The 16,896-nt window shown below is 38.8% G+C and overlaps 2 protein-coding genes across 3 annotated transcripts; both read right to left on the minus strand.

Moving 5' to 3' along the window:
• Positions 1 to 714: 714 nt before the first annotated feature.
• LOC113679340 (uncharacterized) lies at positions 715 to 7,094 on the minus strand. Of its 2 annotated transcripts, none has more exons than XM_089185947.1 (5): positions 6,942 to 7,094; positions 5,912 to 6,132; positions 4,379 to 4,493; positions 3,650 to 3,799; positions 715 to 2,784 (listed from the first exon to the last, which is right to left on the minus strand). In XM_089185947.1, exons 1-5 carry the CDS (start codon positions 7,036 to 7,038, stop codon positions 2,222 to 2,224), a joined length of 1,146 nt encoding a protein of 381 aa, XP_089042073.1. In that variant the 5' UTR covers positions 7,039 to 7,094; the 3' UTR covers positions 715 to 2,221. The 2 variants fall into 2 exon arrangements, with proteins under 2 accessions (XP_089042073.1, XP_089042072.1); XM_089185946.1 differs by having other exon boundaries at positions 5,912 to 6,165.
• An 86-nt stretch (positions 7,095 to 7,180) lies between these two features.
• On the minus strand, positions 7,181 to 16,650 carry LOC149039133 (uncharacterized). The gene is made up of 5 exons (XM_089185752.1): positions 16,604 to 16,650; positions 13,973 to 14,025; positions 13,340 to 13,549; positions 9,482 to 9,631; positions 7,181 to 8,871 (listed from the first exon to the last, which is right to left on the minus strand). Exons 1-5 carry the CDS (start codon positions 16,648 to 16,650, stop codon positions 8,333 to 8,335), a joined length of 999 nt encoding a protein of 332 aa, XP_089041878.1. The 3' UTR covers positions 7,181 to 8,332.
• Positions 16,651 to 16,896: the final 246 nt, after the last annotated feature.

The following is a 16,896-nucleotide window of genomic DNA, read 5'->3' on the forward strand; positions in this document are numbered from 1 at the left end:
GCAAGATAATGTTTTCAGAGACTAAAATTGTTTCAACCCCAGGACCCATTTTTGGTGGTCGGGATGACTGACGTACTTCCAAAATGCATTGCTTGATTCTAACAAAGGAATCCTCAGAGTAACGTACGAAATATACTATAGGTGTCTCTGCTTATGACTCTTCCAATTTATGTAGTGTAGTTACAAATTAACGAGAAATTAAATTACCATAACTCCCATAAGTTCCAGTCTGCATAACTTGATTCTTAGCACGGAATACTCGCAATAACGTAACCGCATAGTCCGTAATAATATACGAGGGTATTTGAAACGCTTCACCTCAGACAATGACCACTAGATTATTCATTTTTTCTTTCTGTTTAATAAGACGTTCGATTTACATACAACGTCAACTTAATCCGTTTCTGAGAAATACAGCCGGAAACGATTCCCAGAGTAGAGCATAAAGCGTTTTGACCGTCAACATCACTATGACTACCGGTGATTGATGAAACAGCGATACAGAAATTTTTTACTGTTGGACAATAATATTGAACATCTGTAGAATTATCTGACGGAAATGAACGAGAGATGACAGCTGGCTGTCATTGGACAGTTAAAGTAGCCAATCGTTCTAAGTACACTCAGCTAAATCCACCAATCACAGAATTGATCATAATAACCATAATAACTTATCCTGAGGAAACTCGAGAATTTCCAAAGTGGAGGAATTTTTAAATTAAGAAATTGTCTCCACTGGAGATATTTGTTCTAGAGGTATTTTTGACGGAAATTGTAATGGTTATGATTAATTAGTAACAGGACTTCGCGTCGTCTCGTGATTGACAAATCGGACTCTTGTTTCGCGGTCGTCCGATTTTGTTAATCACTCCTATGATAACAGACCGAATTGGACTATAACCATTTTTAATCAGGTCATCTCTAGTAAGGTGATTCATCAGTGTTTTATTGTATTGCGAATCCTGTACTGCACATAAAAAAAATAACGTAGTCAGGCGAATAAGCGCGCGCATTCTGAAAACACTGTATTGCTTTTTAATCAATGGGGAAGGTAAAGAGGTATTGTGGTCTTTAGCTCTTGAACGAGCACATTAAACTTTATCTGTTATTAAATAATTTTGGTATAAAAATTTCCCCCTTTGAATAGAGGAAATTAAAAGCAAAATTCATCGAAGGGAAAAAGAGAAATAGCTAAAAGCGTGCTCGAAGCTGTTATTTGATGATTCAAACTATGACCTTGAAAGTAACGATTCGAGGAACGTTTTGAGCCGATTTCGTTTAAAATTGCGTGATTTTTCCACAAATTATATTTAATATTGTCCCATACGCTCAATACTCTCTAACTAGCAAGCCTTTTTAATGTGTTTCTTTAAAATCCATAGCTTCCAGCTCCCGCAAAATGTACCGTGAACCAATGAAATGAGGCGCGTGATAAGTGCCAGTACAGGCATAAATAGGGTGAGATTGGACCATCATATCTCTTGCAAGCATGATGACCGTGAGATCCCCTTAAAGTCCTCCACTAAGTAACGTCACGGCGATAAATGATTGACTGGTCTCTTAAAAAGCATCACAAATGTCCATGCCTCATGAATCATCACCTGCTTCCAGAACATAAATCAATTCTTGAAAACATTTAAAAATGTTTTCACGAATTCACCCTCCATCAATATCTGTGATATCATTTGGGACATGACACAACATTACAAAAATAGACAACACCATTCCTCCCGGAAGAAGATTTTGTTTTTCCATGCCTTGCGTATTATCTTCATTGCTTTCACCCATGGCATGCGAGTGAAAATATTTTAAAAACTGCTCCAGTATGTTACTACCCTAATTATTTTAAGACTGGAGATTTCTTGCCTAAACGTGTTACTTGCACTATCTATCATCACAGTTATTATCTAAGTCGGTTCCCAGGTGTCTTAGGGATCCTGCGAAACGCTCAAGCCATCATCAACTGCTTTAAGTGATGTAGCGACCGACACACACTTTATTGTACCCCAAATATTATCCAAGTAATTGAGAAATCCCACCTCCCTTAAATGATTATCACGCTCAAAATGAATAAAATAAAGGTAAATGTAATGTTTGTAGCGGTGGTAAAATGCGATTTTAACCCTGTAATCTATTGAACAGAAGAACGTCAACAGAAAATCTATTTGTCAAATAGAACATCGCCGAGAAAAAGATACCAGTGGTGGTTCTTGAGGATAGCTTAGCGTACATATATTTTCCAGAAATCGCCAGAAGATAGCCAGGGTATTTCAAATCCGTTATCATCACATAACAGCAGCCCTTCGATGAGGCTGATGTGCCAGTAAGAGGTATTCCCAATAAATGCCACGAAACTGTTCAACCTTCCATCGTCGACGTCAGTGGTGGTGGGGTAGTGTCCCCATGTCCCTACTTGTCGCTGTGTATCGTCATCTCCCCAGTCATTGCAGTGACTTGTTAGAATAGAATTATCGTCCCTCATTACTTCGAATGAGTTACATGACAGGGGAAGTTCGTTGGTCTGGCCACAGAAGTATTCGACAACAGCCCAGCCAGTTTTGTCAATGGTCGTTGTCACGTGGAAGGTACGTTTCATTTGTTTTCTGCAGTGGAACCTGAGCTGGGTTACTTGAAGGACCTTGCACAGCTCATACATGGCGCTATTCGTTAAAACCATAACGTTGTTTTTGTAGTTCCCTATTCCTCGGTACGAATTGTGGGAGGTGAAACTCAAATTGAAGGTCGTAGTGGGGATCTCAATGTTTGAGATCAAAACCCAGCCTCCTGAAATATAGCAAATCTAATTGGTCACCCTCTCGAACTTAAGCAAACATATCTGCGCTCCATGCATATAATTAAAGAGACCAGGATTCCTCAAATCAAGTAATGATGGAAATAACTCTTAAACGTGACTACTTTGTCATTACAATCCTCTTTAGACATTTTTCGCGTCCTGAATAACGTCCAGCCATATTACATGATTTTTTAGTACACTATACTCAGAGGATAATCATTGAAACTGATATGATTTTGATCACTGGAAATATATGAAAATCCTATATGTGTACTGCGGTGAAGAAATGAGATATAAACGATCCTCGAAGCTATGAACACTACTGAACTAGTAGTTGAAATGAGGCCTGAAAAAAAATTCGGGCCCGTACGGGATTTGACCTCTGCGATACCGGTGCAGCGCTATACCAACTGAGCTAACAAGCCAACTGGGAGCTGGTCATAATGTTGGATTCAAATAAACCTTCCAAGTGGTGAATGATGACTGGAAATAGATGAAAATCATATATGTGCACTGCGGTGAAGAAATAAGATATAAGCGATCCTCGCAACTATGAACACTACTGAACTAGTAGCTGAAATGAGACCTGGTATATCTCTTATTTTTCTTCCTCAGAACGTCCCATATTTTATTACATTATTTGATATTTTTCTGCAGCGAATGTTTTTGAAAAGAAAATAAAATCGCTTGATGGCCAGCTTCAAAATTAATTTTTAGTATTAAAGTCATCTCGTTAAGGGTAACTAACAAGTATGACTGACTCGTAAGATTGCCCGCTCTCTAATGGTGTTATCACCCGTCAAGAAAAAATAAACCAGCAGTAAATAACTAAAAGAAATATTAAAATTTAATCACCTCCAGCAGTTGTCATATCACAATAAGCCCTGATAGGGGCACCGCTTTTCTCAGGGTCGATCCAATACACTCCGTCACCTTCAGATGACCCACTGTCCAGTATATCTCTACAAGAAAGTCCGGGTTTCGATTTATCTTGACCAATTATCTCTAAATTCAAATGAAAACAGGAAAAACGTTTATGTTGTGTTGTAGCTATAGAGTCATCGGATTCCAAGACTACAGCGAAGAAAAGTCTGAAAGTTACATCTGAGACTGACTGGTATAGCTCCAAGGGTGTACTTCTTCTCTTTCATTGAAACACGAAGTGATCACATACATTACTATTCTTACAAGCTAATCCATTGCACAATAACCCAAGTATTCCGCCAATACAGAGATACGAAATAAACCAAGGCTTAGTTCTACTGGTTGGACCTTTTGATCTGGCGTCTTTCGTTTTAATCACAAATCAAATGCATTTTGACTTGCGTTGCTCAGTTATCTTGGAGATAACCTGAGGTCTTGTTCTCAATTGAGTTTTAGTACCATTTTGCCCATACCCTTCTTACAAACCCTTTCAATAAGCATCAACTGACTCATTTGACTTCCTGTCACCAATCGGCCTGCACAATTGCATTTCAGATGATTATTTCATTTCGTACCGGTCGATAAAATGGGCTAATTCACTCCTCAAAATATTTAAGGTGGCCATCAATCAGATAGCTGTTATCATATATTTTTCTTTACCAATTGAACAGTTTTCTCCTTTAAACTCCGCAGAACATATACATCGGTACCCTTTATCTGTGAATCCCGTTTGACAGCGTTCGTTTGAGGAACAAGGACTGCTGGCGCAAAAGTTCTGTAGATGATGAACATATTTTCACAACAACATACAGAGAGATAAAGAATACAATACAAGGAAGGAGAGGAAGGACAAAAACGCATAGAAAGTAAGACGATTTGACAAAGCTGAATAAAATACAAAAGAAGATTAAAGGAAAGGCACTAAAAGAAGGGAAGAATAGAGAAGATAAATATAACTGGAGAATGAAACGAAACTGTTTACTCATGAGAAAACGTTTAGAGGATGCATTTAGAAGCTAAAGAAATGACAATAAGTAATGATGATGGGACTGAGTGGGGTCCAGTTCGGTCTGTAATCATCGAGTGATTAACAAAATCGGACGACCGCGCAGCGGAAGTGCGATTTGATTCTCACGAGTATGACTGATTACATACCGAATTAGTCGCGTCATATAACCAATTAATTAAAACAATTGCAATTTCCGAGGAAGGAAGAATAGCCAAGTTAGGGAAGAAAGGGAAAATTTGCATTAAAAGACTGACAAAAGAGGCGTAAATCGTTGAATGTCGCTCTGAAATTGACTACAATCAAAATGTAATGAATTGCTGGGTGATTGGTTGATTTAAACTACAACTTTAAATGTGATTGGCTTTTTAAATTGTACTATAACAACTTGGCAAGTAAATTAGAAGAAAATAGGAAGTTAAAACTAATCACAGTTGAAAACTATAATTTTTTTGATTAAGAGGTTTATATCAAACATGATAACCGAGCATTATATATATCACTATATATATATATATATATATATATATTTATATATATATATATATACACACACACACACACACACACACATATATATATATATATATATATATATATATATATATATATACACATATATATCGTGTTCAGAGCTTGAGACGAGTCAAGAATTATATTTTTCTTTTAGCACCCACAGCTACTTTTCCTTCAGGTTTCAGTCGACTGAAATTCCGATATCAGCAACGTCATGTGCCCCTTAGAAGAAAACCTACTCCGGTCCACCGTTATGTAAGGGCTCTTTTCATACCGCATGCAGTTTATAATTAGGGGGCTAAAATAATCGTCATTCCGTACAGGGGAAGTTTCTCCTGTCATATCGGAGGTCTGTGTCAGAAAGTCAATTGAACTCACACGAGCTACAATCTCGCTAATAGGTTGAGACTGGCCATTGCTTGTTTAAAGACCAGTAGTATCTATGTCTCTCAGTGATGCAATGCCGATGCCTCGCGAGCAGATTCGCTCGATAGTTCATGACAAAATACTGTAAACTGTCGAGAGAGGATTGTTTTTTCATTTTTCTAGTTCAACTTAATCCTTACAGGCCTTCGAAAACGAAAGAGTTCTAAAAATAATCTGAATGTATCCCCATACGGAATAAGATTGAAAGAAAATTCGATCCGTTAGTTGATTCGAGAAATTCTCACCTTTACTGATCTGTAAATAACGCCTATCCGATTTTCGAGATCTCGAGGATGTAAAACATGGTCTGAGTCACTCAATTCACAGTAATATGTTCCATCCCCCATTGGTCCAGTGTTGATCGACATACAATCATCCTCTAAATAACACTTTAATTCACAATCCTCTGGCGATTCTGTTACATGCACGCTGATCACGTGATCGACAGACAAGGCGCTTCCTTCGACTGAGAATTCAAACAGTAACGTGCGACATTCATCTAGTGATAATAAATGCATAGGTAACAAAATTAAGATGGTAAGCCTTTGAAGCCTAATTATTTTAATGATGTTACTTTTTAGAGTGTTACTTTAAAGATTTTATGGTAAATGAAACATTTCTTGGTCGACATTCGTCATTCTCATCACCTGTCCTGTGCTTACAAACCTGAGTCTCGTTAAATGATATCCTTAATCTCTGATATATGATTTAAATACCCGAGGATTACGCTGAATTTTATACTTTAGAATCTTTGAATTTAAGATCTCTTGTCTTATTCAATCCCTTAGCACGGACAACTGAGGTCTATCTAATTAACTGAAAGCTGCGAAAAAAGGAGACGACAGTATAAAGAGAATACAGAAACTTTGAGAAACCAAACTCAAGCTTTCACGAAGGGCTTTCAAACTATAGTCAGTACAGATCACTTTTTCGTTGCTATTAAGAACATATATTTTTAGAGTGGTTGGAGTTTTGATATCTGTGATTATAGTTGTTTACGCTAACTTTTTCATTTATAGAACCACGCAACAATGAACAGATTCCTAATATGTCAGATTTTTCTACCACATGAAAGCTAATTCAACTGACTTAAAGTCTGGTCTACAGTGTCCGAAAACTAATCTCAGTAACATCATTCCTCCTTTAAGATTTTAGTTTGTAGAGGGATTCGTGAGAGAACCATGTTCTCCTTTAAATGAGAGAACCAAGGGGGAATTATATTCTTCATCCTCTCCTAAGGAAACCTAAGTGAAAAATGTTAAATGAATAACTCACCTCTTCCTTGATAGACTTCGAACAAGCTAAGCGCTATGGAAAAGAAAAGGACGGTCGGGAATATTCGTTCTGACATGCAAAAATCTCGTAAAGCCATCGTGGAAAGTCATGAAACTTGCCGCAGCACTAAGAATGAGATTATGGCAAGCTCTAAAGCTATGCTTATTATAAACAGACCGCATCACAGAGCTTGAGGTTTTAACGGATCAAACTAATTAACACACAGTCGTAAGTGCGGATCAAGTTGTGCAACCTTTAATTTATTATAATCCTTATTTCTAAAGGAGGAAAACAAGCGGCGTATAACATTAAGAATTATAAATTCAGCGTTGTTACTCAGCGAAGAAAATAGGAATTTTTAAACAGAGCCATGGAAGTATTTAGAAGTATAAATATAGCACAAATATTTCGATTATCAGTTGTACCTTTTTCCTTACTGTACCCTGCTCGTGTTATTCTTATATATTAGATTTACAATATTACTGGAGTATTTTTAACATATTAATTAGGCTGGGTATTTCATTCACAAGAACAAACACAAAGGCATGCGCAGTAGCTGTAGAAGGACCTTTGATGCTCTTAAAAAGCACCACAGATCCTCTAACGGAATACTATGCTTGTATGATTTCGCACAGTTTCACTTATGTTCAAAATTCGTACATGTTGCTGAACTCGTCCCCTGATAATCTGATAATCTAAAGGTCCCTACAGTAACATTATCAATATACAGACGACCATTTTTTCCATTCAGTTGACCAAAATCACTATCATTTGCATTTTCGGACAAATGCAGGCCAAGTAAACCAATGAAGGAGAGGCTATGGCGCGTTTATTCGATTTTGAAAACTTTAAGATTAACGTACTTCTAACAAAAAACTTAAAAGCTGTCGTTTCGAGGGAGACTTTCAAACAAAGTTCCTCGTGCTCTCAAATACTTGAGCGATTTGACTTTGAAATGAATGACCTTGCCCTAATATTTACATCTATTCACGAGGAAATCAGTGTATATACATATTCCGCGACCAAACAAAAGGGAAAGGCTTACTCTTCGAACCTTAATTGTTCTTGGAAATAAGTAAAGCTACATAAACTTCTACATAGAAAACCGTGGTTATCTCATTGACTCCTTTAGGATGCGGTGCGGTGCATGTAAAACTATAACTACATGATAATAGTGGAGCACTATTGGTAACTCTATACTACAAGGAAGAGGCAAGTGTCGGACATAAGACCTAATTGGATGTTTGTGCGCTAAAAGGTCTTTACAACCCACAGCTGGTGAGGGTAACGGTGCATTTCTTGTGTTCGTCTTTGTTTTGATTTATTCGTTTGTTAAAATTATTTGCACAGTCAAGGGTTGCTTGGTGTACAGACAGCTCTAAGTTACGCAACTAACGAACAAAAACTCTCCAGAAATCGCCGATTGAGTTAACACTCTGAGAGGTTATATCGTCGCAATCAATGTCGTTGTCGCTATTTAAGTAGACCTTAAGGTGATACTTATACTGTCCAAAGGCGGGGTACAAGTATACCCTGTTTTGACCTTCACCATGTCCCCACTTTCCAACATAGTACTCTCCACTTGCTAGTCGACCCCAATCTCTGCAAATGCCAGCTAACTTGGAATTGTCATCCCGCGTTAATCTTATAAACGAACCACAGGCTTCCGGTTGCTCATCTGTCTGACCGCTGAAGTACTGGACCACAGCTTCACCAGAGCTATTGGAAGCTGTGACCACATGGAATGTGCGTCCCTGTTTCTTGCGGCAGTGGAATCTCAACTGAGTGAAGGATAAGTGTCTCCTGAGCTCTTTCATGGCACGTTTCTGCAAAACCATGTGTGACTTACCTATTCCACGGTATGATGTCTCAACTGACACCTTAGGAGAGGAGCTTCCGAACTCAACATTTGACACCAGAAGCCAACCTCCTAAAATAAAATAAACCTAAATGATTTGGTGACATTCATGTTACTAAAATTTTTGACATATTAATAATGGTAACAGGACCGAGTGGAGTCCAATTCAGTCTGTAATCATGCGAGTGATTAACAAAATCGTACAACTGCAAAGCAGGAGTCTGATTTGTTAATCACGAGTATGATTACAGACAGAATTGGACGACACGAAGTCCTGTTACCAATTAATCAAACCTATGACAAAATTTGAGAAAGAAACTGGAAATCGGTTATACGTTTTCATAAAAAAAAAATACAACAGTGAACTCATCAAAATTCGAGACAACAGCGCGCGCACTGACGCGTTCCATCCACTCACACAAGCATGACCTGTTAGCTGTCCCTTTAACTGTCCTATTACACCGTCCAATTACAAGTGTGACGCTTATACTGCCCTATTAGTTCTCAAATCGGCCGGCTGGTGATAACCAATCAAGTTCGATAATTTTGTTATAGTTTCGATTAAAAAAACATAATAAGGATCTTTGTAGAGAAAGCACGAATAGCCAAGACCAGAATGTTCCCATAGCAAAGTCATAGTCAAATATACTCCGGTTAAAGTCCTCGTGTCTTAGTCACTCACCACCATATCTTGACATGTCACAATAGACCTTCAAAGGGTTTCCACTCTTCTCAGGGTCGATCCAATACTCCCCGTCTCCTTTAGAGTGTCCAGAGCGTAGAATTTCCTTACAGGAGAAGGCCGGGTAAGCAGGATCCCAACCTCGTTTATCTGGATCGGAAGAGAGAAGAATGATCATTTGGAACGAAGAGAGGATTAAACTTGGAACTTGGAAAAAAACAAATCACGTAGCTTTTGGTCCTTTCGCGCAATCATTAAATAGCTCTTGATTTTGGAAATCTTTGTAGGATCCATAGCATCTTAGTTTAAAGGTGGGACCAAAGAAGATTGACAGCCAATGATGAAGATCGATAGAACAATATGGAATTAATCTTATATATATAAAGTCTTTATATATAATATATAAAGTCTTTATTCCATCATAAGATAAAACTACATATCTTATGTTACAATGAATTGAAAAAACTACAGAAATCTACATACATATTATGAATTAAAAAGTATATCATTACAATAAATGGAGCTTAAATATCAGCCTATTTACAAATGTGTTCATAAAGCGCTGTGTATTAATTTTCGGGCGCGCGCAGCCTTTTTTCCTGAGATTGTGTAGATATGTCTTTTGGACAGGAATGATATCTTTCAGGGGGTGGCAATCCGTTGATTTTAGTTTCTTCAAAATGTTTCTGTCTTGTTTGTTTAAAAGGTTCTTGATAAAAACTGGAAATGAGATAAAACCGCATTTATGACATCGGTCTAAAAAATTTTGTACAACCGTAAGATCGGACTCAGATGCCCCATAGACTGAAAGTGCATAGCTAAAATTAGCCAAAACAATCGATATAAAAAGATGATCAATCTCTGCCTGATAGTAATGTTCCTTTCTCAATGTTCGTAGGACGTGTAAACACTTGTTTGCTTTGACAAGCTTAGTTCTTACATGCTCATCAAATTTTCCATCACTCTGTAAAGTTACTCCTAGTAAAACGAAGCTATTACATTGGGGAATATTATTAATTGGAGAGTAGAGTACATTATGATTTTTCTTTCTAACAACCAGCTCTTTACATTTGCAAGGGTTGCAGACCATTCTATTGTCTTTACACCATGTTAAGAACTGTCCTACTAAGTCGGCAGACGGGTCACTATTCCTAGTGATAGGCGAAAGAATAGTGGAATCATCGGCATATTTAAAAAGCACAGGGCAACCATTAAAAAAAATCTCCAAATCGTTCAAAAATATATTAAAAAGATACGGTCCGCTTACACTAACTTGTGTGGTTCCTCTATTGACAAGTTTCCACTGTCCTAAAAAATTGTAACTAACAACACGTTGTTGTCTTGCATAGAGGAAACTATGATACCAATTGATAATGTACGGATTTAGAGGTAGCTGTTTCAGTTTGGCAGACAAAATAGCATGGTTCACAAAATCGAAAGCCTTACTGAAGTCCATGGTAAAAATTCGCACTGCGCTATAGTCACTACTATCTAAATACTTGTATGTCTGGTGCTGGATAGCGAGCAAGGCATTTGTGCAACTACCCGCCTGTCTATATGCAAATTGGGTGTGGCTCAGGTTGCTCTCAATGACTGACTGTGCTTGTGTACGATACACGACCTTCTCAAACAACCGGGCAATAACGGGAGTAACATTAATACCACGGTAGTCTGAGTCCTCTATAGGCATGTTCACTTTGGGGAGAGGATTAACATTTGCCCTTTTCCAGGAGTCTGGCCATGTATGAGTAGACAGCGACAGATTCCAAACGTGAGTGACGATTGGTGTGAGTAGCTCAGCACAGTCTTTCCAGATCCAGTACGGGAGGTCGTCTGGTCCCGTTGCGGTTTTCTTTACATGAACTAAGGTATTCCAGACACACCGCTCAGATATTTTCGGGGGCTTTACACTGTCCGGGATATCCATATCACTAGGTCTAACGTAAGTGTCATCATAGCACAGGTTGGCGAAGTAGTCGTTCAGACGAACTAGAGAGTTCTTGTCCAAATTTATCAACGATGACCTGCGACGCTGCGATAGGGCGTCCACGCCCTTCCACCACTCACCGCTACCTATGGCAGCCAGTTTTCTTCTGTTCTCGGTTATCAGCTCAGAAATGCGCTTATTAAATAAAGACAGGCGTTCCTTATTCTTTAAAGATATATGGGACTTAGTCCTCAGCATACACTTGACTAATGGGGACATCCAAACTGGGTCACGCGATGACATGCGTACAGATTTTTGCGGCATAAACTTATTCATCACTACACGAATCTTTACCTCAAGCACCTCGACCGCCTTGTTTATGTCCACCTCATTGAGGACGTCACTCCAGTCCAGCGCAGCGAGTGCCGTATAAAATGACTGTTTCCGATGTTCCCTACAGTCCCGCACAAGAACTTTACGGCGCATAGGTTTAAGCTTTAATCCCGCCGGTAAAACAAAGCCTTCATGGTCTGTCTTAATAAGCATATGTATGGAATATGCTTGACCGAACAGATCCGCTCGGTTGGTCATACAGTTATCCAAGCACGCGTTACCCCGCGTGAGAAAATCAACCACGAAATCCCAGCCAGACAAAGCCTTAAATTCTTGCATATCCAAACGATTTACATCGCCACCACAGACAATAGCCGCTTCTGGGTGTTTGTTCAACACAAGGTCCACAAAAGATATTATATAATTAATTAAGTCGAGATCCCGGTAGCTATGCTTGGGAGGATTATACAGGCCGCAAATTAGCATAATGTGATCGGACGGCAACTGCACTGTTAAAGCAATAAATTCATATAAATTGGACCGATAGACATCCAAGACTTTAAGACTGTCTCTCACATAGACCGCAACACCCCCTTTTTTTCTTTTGTCCAAGTCTGCCCAACCTCTGTCCCGCCTGAACACATTGTAATTTGGGATATTCACCACGGCGTCCGGCATATTAGTGGAAAGATGAGTTTCACTGACAATACACACATCAATATCCTGAGATCTCAGGTCAGCCTCAAGCGCCACAGGTGCTCGTACACGACTTTTTGTTTTCGACAAACCACAAATGTTCGTAAACAAACATTTTGGGACAGCGAAACCCTTTGATTTAGAGGTGGATGTTTTGTCGGTTGTGTTGACACGCGGAATGTTAATTAAGTTACTCCGATCCACTTTCCGACCTTCAGCCTTGATGAAACGGCGGCCTTGCATCACCGGGATTTTCTTGGTTGAGATGGATCGTGAGATTCGAGCACTATGTTGCCCACGGTATTTCAGAATGCCGAGTGACTTGAACTGAGATAGAACGGCCGGAGATGGCTTGAAAGCTTTGTTTCGGAGAGACAAGAGTTCAGAGCATTTCAAAGACGCTGGCTTAGTTCGCATTAACATCGGGTAGTTCTTATTAACTCCTCCGAAACTCCTGTCTATCTCTGGACCCGGTTGTGACTCTACGTCCATATCTATAGTGATATCTAGCGTGATATATTTCTCCGGTACTGCAAGCAAGGTTAGACCATGGACGCCCCACAACACGACCGGCCGGCGAACTCTAAATTTAGGAGTAGTAAACTTGGATAAAATATGTTTGAAAGGCCAAGGACTTTCAGCCCCCCTATAGTGACAATTGTAGCATTCTTGGGCAGCATTCAAAACGAAAAGAACACCAAAAATGGTAAATAGGCGAAGAGCTCCAGAAAACGTGGCAGCCATGTTGGCGCCTTTACATGAATTATGGAGGGATTTGGTAAATTATATTGTGACAACCAAAATACTCCAACCCTTTCCCCCCCCCCCCCCTCCCCTTCCCTTTCACCCAGGTGATAAAAATGTTACTTGTCCTTGAGATTAAGCACCTTACACAACAATACCTCTTCCATAATAAGTAGAACGTGGGTTACGCCTCAAGTTTTCCGGACTTGATTTTTTGGTTCGATTACTCAGTTGACATTCCTTCTTTGCATTATTAGCATCAGATTTGCTGTTGTAAGATTGGCAGTTTTCATCTTGAAGGCATCTCAATCCACAGCTTATTTCGTCAGCGTATAATGTCTTGGTGATGTGACCAGTTAGCTCAAATCCTGGAAAAACAACATAATCGTGTTTCATATTATCATCAGAATAAAAGTTTATTTTGGATACTTCCATAAAACAGTTTGTGTGTATTTGTTCACCCTGTTTTAAGAGGTTATCTTGATTCTTGATATCGTACAAAGGTGAATATGAAGAAGCCCTAAGAGTTACGAGAGTTGAGCGTAGAAAGTTTCAGTTGTTTTTATCCGACCCCATGGCCAACAGAGTATAAAGCGGGAAGAATGAAAATTGAATGCCAGTGAGGGGGATTTTAAGAATGTTACAGAGCCTTATGGGGAGGGGGGGAAGGGAACATGTCAAACAGCCAAAATCTGTGTCATCCGACTTTTCGCCCATGGCACTTGAAACATTCACATCCCGTCGGAAAATAAAACCATTGTGTTTGGAGGTATAAAACATTCACGTGTTACCTTCAACTCTCTCGAAAACCTCGTCCCTGCTCAAGTCAGTGTGCAAAGACGAACTGAAAGCCACAAGAAATACAGCAACACCACTCAACAGAACGGGACAGAAATGGAAACCAACTAGAAGCCCTCTCATCCTGTAATTTGAGAAAGAAAGAAAAACAGATGACCAAAGTAGTTGCCCTTCTCCCTTCTTAGATACAACAAATAGTCTTATAAGTTTAGGGTTTTGTTAATTATACTTTGTCTGACTTTTAGCGAAAGAATACGAGCACCTTTTAAACTATCAAGTCATATAAAGGAATCTTCCCTGCGAAGGATTAAAACTTGTCCGCTGACTTGCACACTTACCTTCCGTTTCCTACTTTTCTTCGACTTTTCTTCTCACGTTTATGCGGTAGTCAAGGTCTTTTGTATATATACTTCTCACTCAAACGTGTTTATCGAGGCGGCTGATTATTTAAGATCAATGTTGTTATCAAAGTTAGACAGGAATCTTCTTTTAAAGTTTAAACTAACCAGTTTTCTCCAAATCTAATGACTTGGTTACTCCTTGAAACAAGTATATTCTTACCCTCAGTTTCTTTCCAATCCTCTCGTATTTTTTTATTAAAAAAATCTCTTATCTACTTTTCATACATTTTTAATGAAACTTGACACAGTGCTTAAAAGAAATGAATAGAAACAGCTTGAGAACTCCTTACGTAAATCAAGCATTTGAGTTAGTTCTGCACGAAGTATTGATCACGAATCGAGTTAGCGTTTCTTTACATCCGAATAAAGCGTGGGGGCATTTAACTTTAATAAAAGCAAACCTCGATTATTTGGATTTTTCTTTATTGTCCGGATTTCTTTTCCCTTACACCCGGTTTTCTATGAATATCAATTAGTCGCATCCAAGATACATAACAACTTTTTCCCACCAAACAAAGCTAACTTTGCCTAATGAAAAAGAGCTGCAGGATTTAATTTCAACAGAGAGAGATGAAAACTGATAGAATTCCCTCTCACGTTTTAACTCGTACATTAATGAGTCACAATTTATAGGTATATCTGCTATACCATACATGTATTTCTATGTTCCTATTTTGGACTCGTGCACGTTAAATCTGATAACCGAAGGCAATATGCTAAGGAACATTTATTTCGTTTGATGCTCTAATTATTTTCTCATCTTTTGTACTCTAGCTACCCTACTAATTTTGTTTACTTTCGCCTCCAGAAAATTCTGATGGAGACACCTGGCAAAGTTGATAAAATAAGTAGCTAATGACCGATTTCAGGGGAAACAATGAGTTTTGTTGCCCTTGCCGGGCAAGACAAGGCAATCCTCATTGTTTCCTGTGGGGCCAGTGACTTAAATTTTAATTTTTTGAATTGTTTTCTCATACATCCCAACTCGAAAATGACTGCAAAAAAATTATTTTTTATAGGCAGGCTGGCACACACGTTTGCTGCGGTTTCACGATGAACGACCTTATCACGTGAGAGTCGAAAGTCAAGTCGTTGTTTCCCTTGGGGCTTACTGCATTTTGTTTACCATAGAAAGTTAGTGCATTTTGATTCGCGGCTAGCGACGTGTTCAGCGCTCCAATCAAAAAATCTATTTGAGTCAAGCATTTGATATACATATCGCGTTCAGGAGCTCTAGACGAGTCAAGAATTATATTATGCTTTTAGCACCAATTAACTACCTTTCCTTCAGGTTTCAGTTGACTGAAATCCCGATATTAGCAAAGTTATGCGCCCCTTGGAAGAAAACGTTGCCGTTGTGGCGGACCGGAGTAGGCTATGTAGGAGCTCTTTTCATACCGCATGCGTGTTTACAATTAGGAGGCTAGGATAATCGACATTCCATACGAGGGGTTATCCTATCATATCGAAGGTTTCTGTATCAGAAAGTCCACTGAACTCACACGAGCGACAATCTCGCTAAGAGGTTGAGACTGGGCATTGCTTGTTTAAAGACCATTGGTATCTATGTTCTCTCACTGATGCCTCGATTGCGCGTGCAGATTGTTCGATCCTTCGTAACAAAATACTGTAAACAAATAGTGACTAGAGCTCATATTTGTACTATGAGTTAATTCTCGAGTGAGGATTGTTCATTCATTTTTCTAGTTTTTTATTTAATTTTTACAGGCCTTCGGAAACAAGAGAGTTCTAAAACTAATCTGAATGCATCCCCTTACGTAATAAGATTGAGAGATAAATTGATCCGTTAGTTGAATCGAGAGATTCTCACTTGCACTGATCTGTTAATAACGTCTTTCCGATTTTCGAGATCTCGAGGATATAAAACATGGTCTGAGTCACTCAATTCATAATTGTATGTTCTATCACCCATTGGTTCGATGTTGATCGACTTACAATCATCCTCTAAATTACACTTAAATTCACAATCCTCTGACGATTCTGTCACATGTACAAAATACGCTGATTAGGCGATCGACAACCAAGGCGCTTCCTTCGACTGAGAATTCAAACAGTAGCGTACGACATTCATCTAGCAAAATTGAAGATGGTACGCCTTTGAAGCCTTTGAATTGTTTTAATAATGTTGCTTTTTAGAGTGTTTCTTTAAAGATTTTATGGTAAATGAAACATTTCTTGGTCGACATTCGTCATTCTTATCACCTGTCCTGTGCTAACAAACCTGAGTTTTGTTGAATGATATCCCCCATCTCTGATTTATGATCTAAATACCCGAGGATTACCCTAAATTGTTTTATACTTCGGAATCTTTGACTTTAACATCCCTCGTTTCATTCGATCCCTTAACACGGACAATTGAGCTTTATCTAATTAGCCGAAAGCGGCGAAAAAAGGAGACGACAGTATAAAGAGAATACGGAAACTTTGAGAAATTCTTAAAGCCAAACTCAAGCTTTCACGAAGGGCTTTAAAACTATAGTCAGTACTGATCACTT

This window comes from Pocillopora damicornis, chromosome 10 (assembly GCF_964200805.1).
Source record: "Pocillopora damicornis chromosome 10, jaPocDami1.2, whole genome shotgun sequence".
In the NCBI taxonomy this organism is placed as follows: domain Eukaryota; kingdom Metazoa; phylum Cnidaria; class Anthozoa; order Scleractinia; family Pocilloporidae; genus Pocillopora; species Pocillopora damicornis.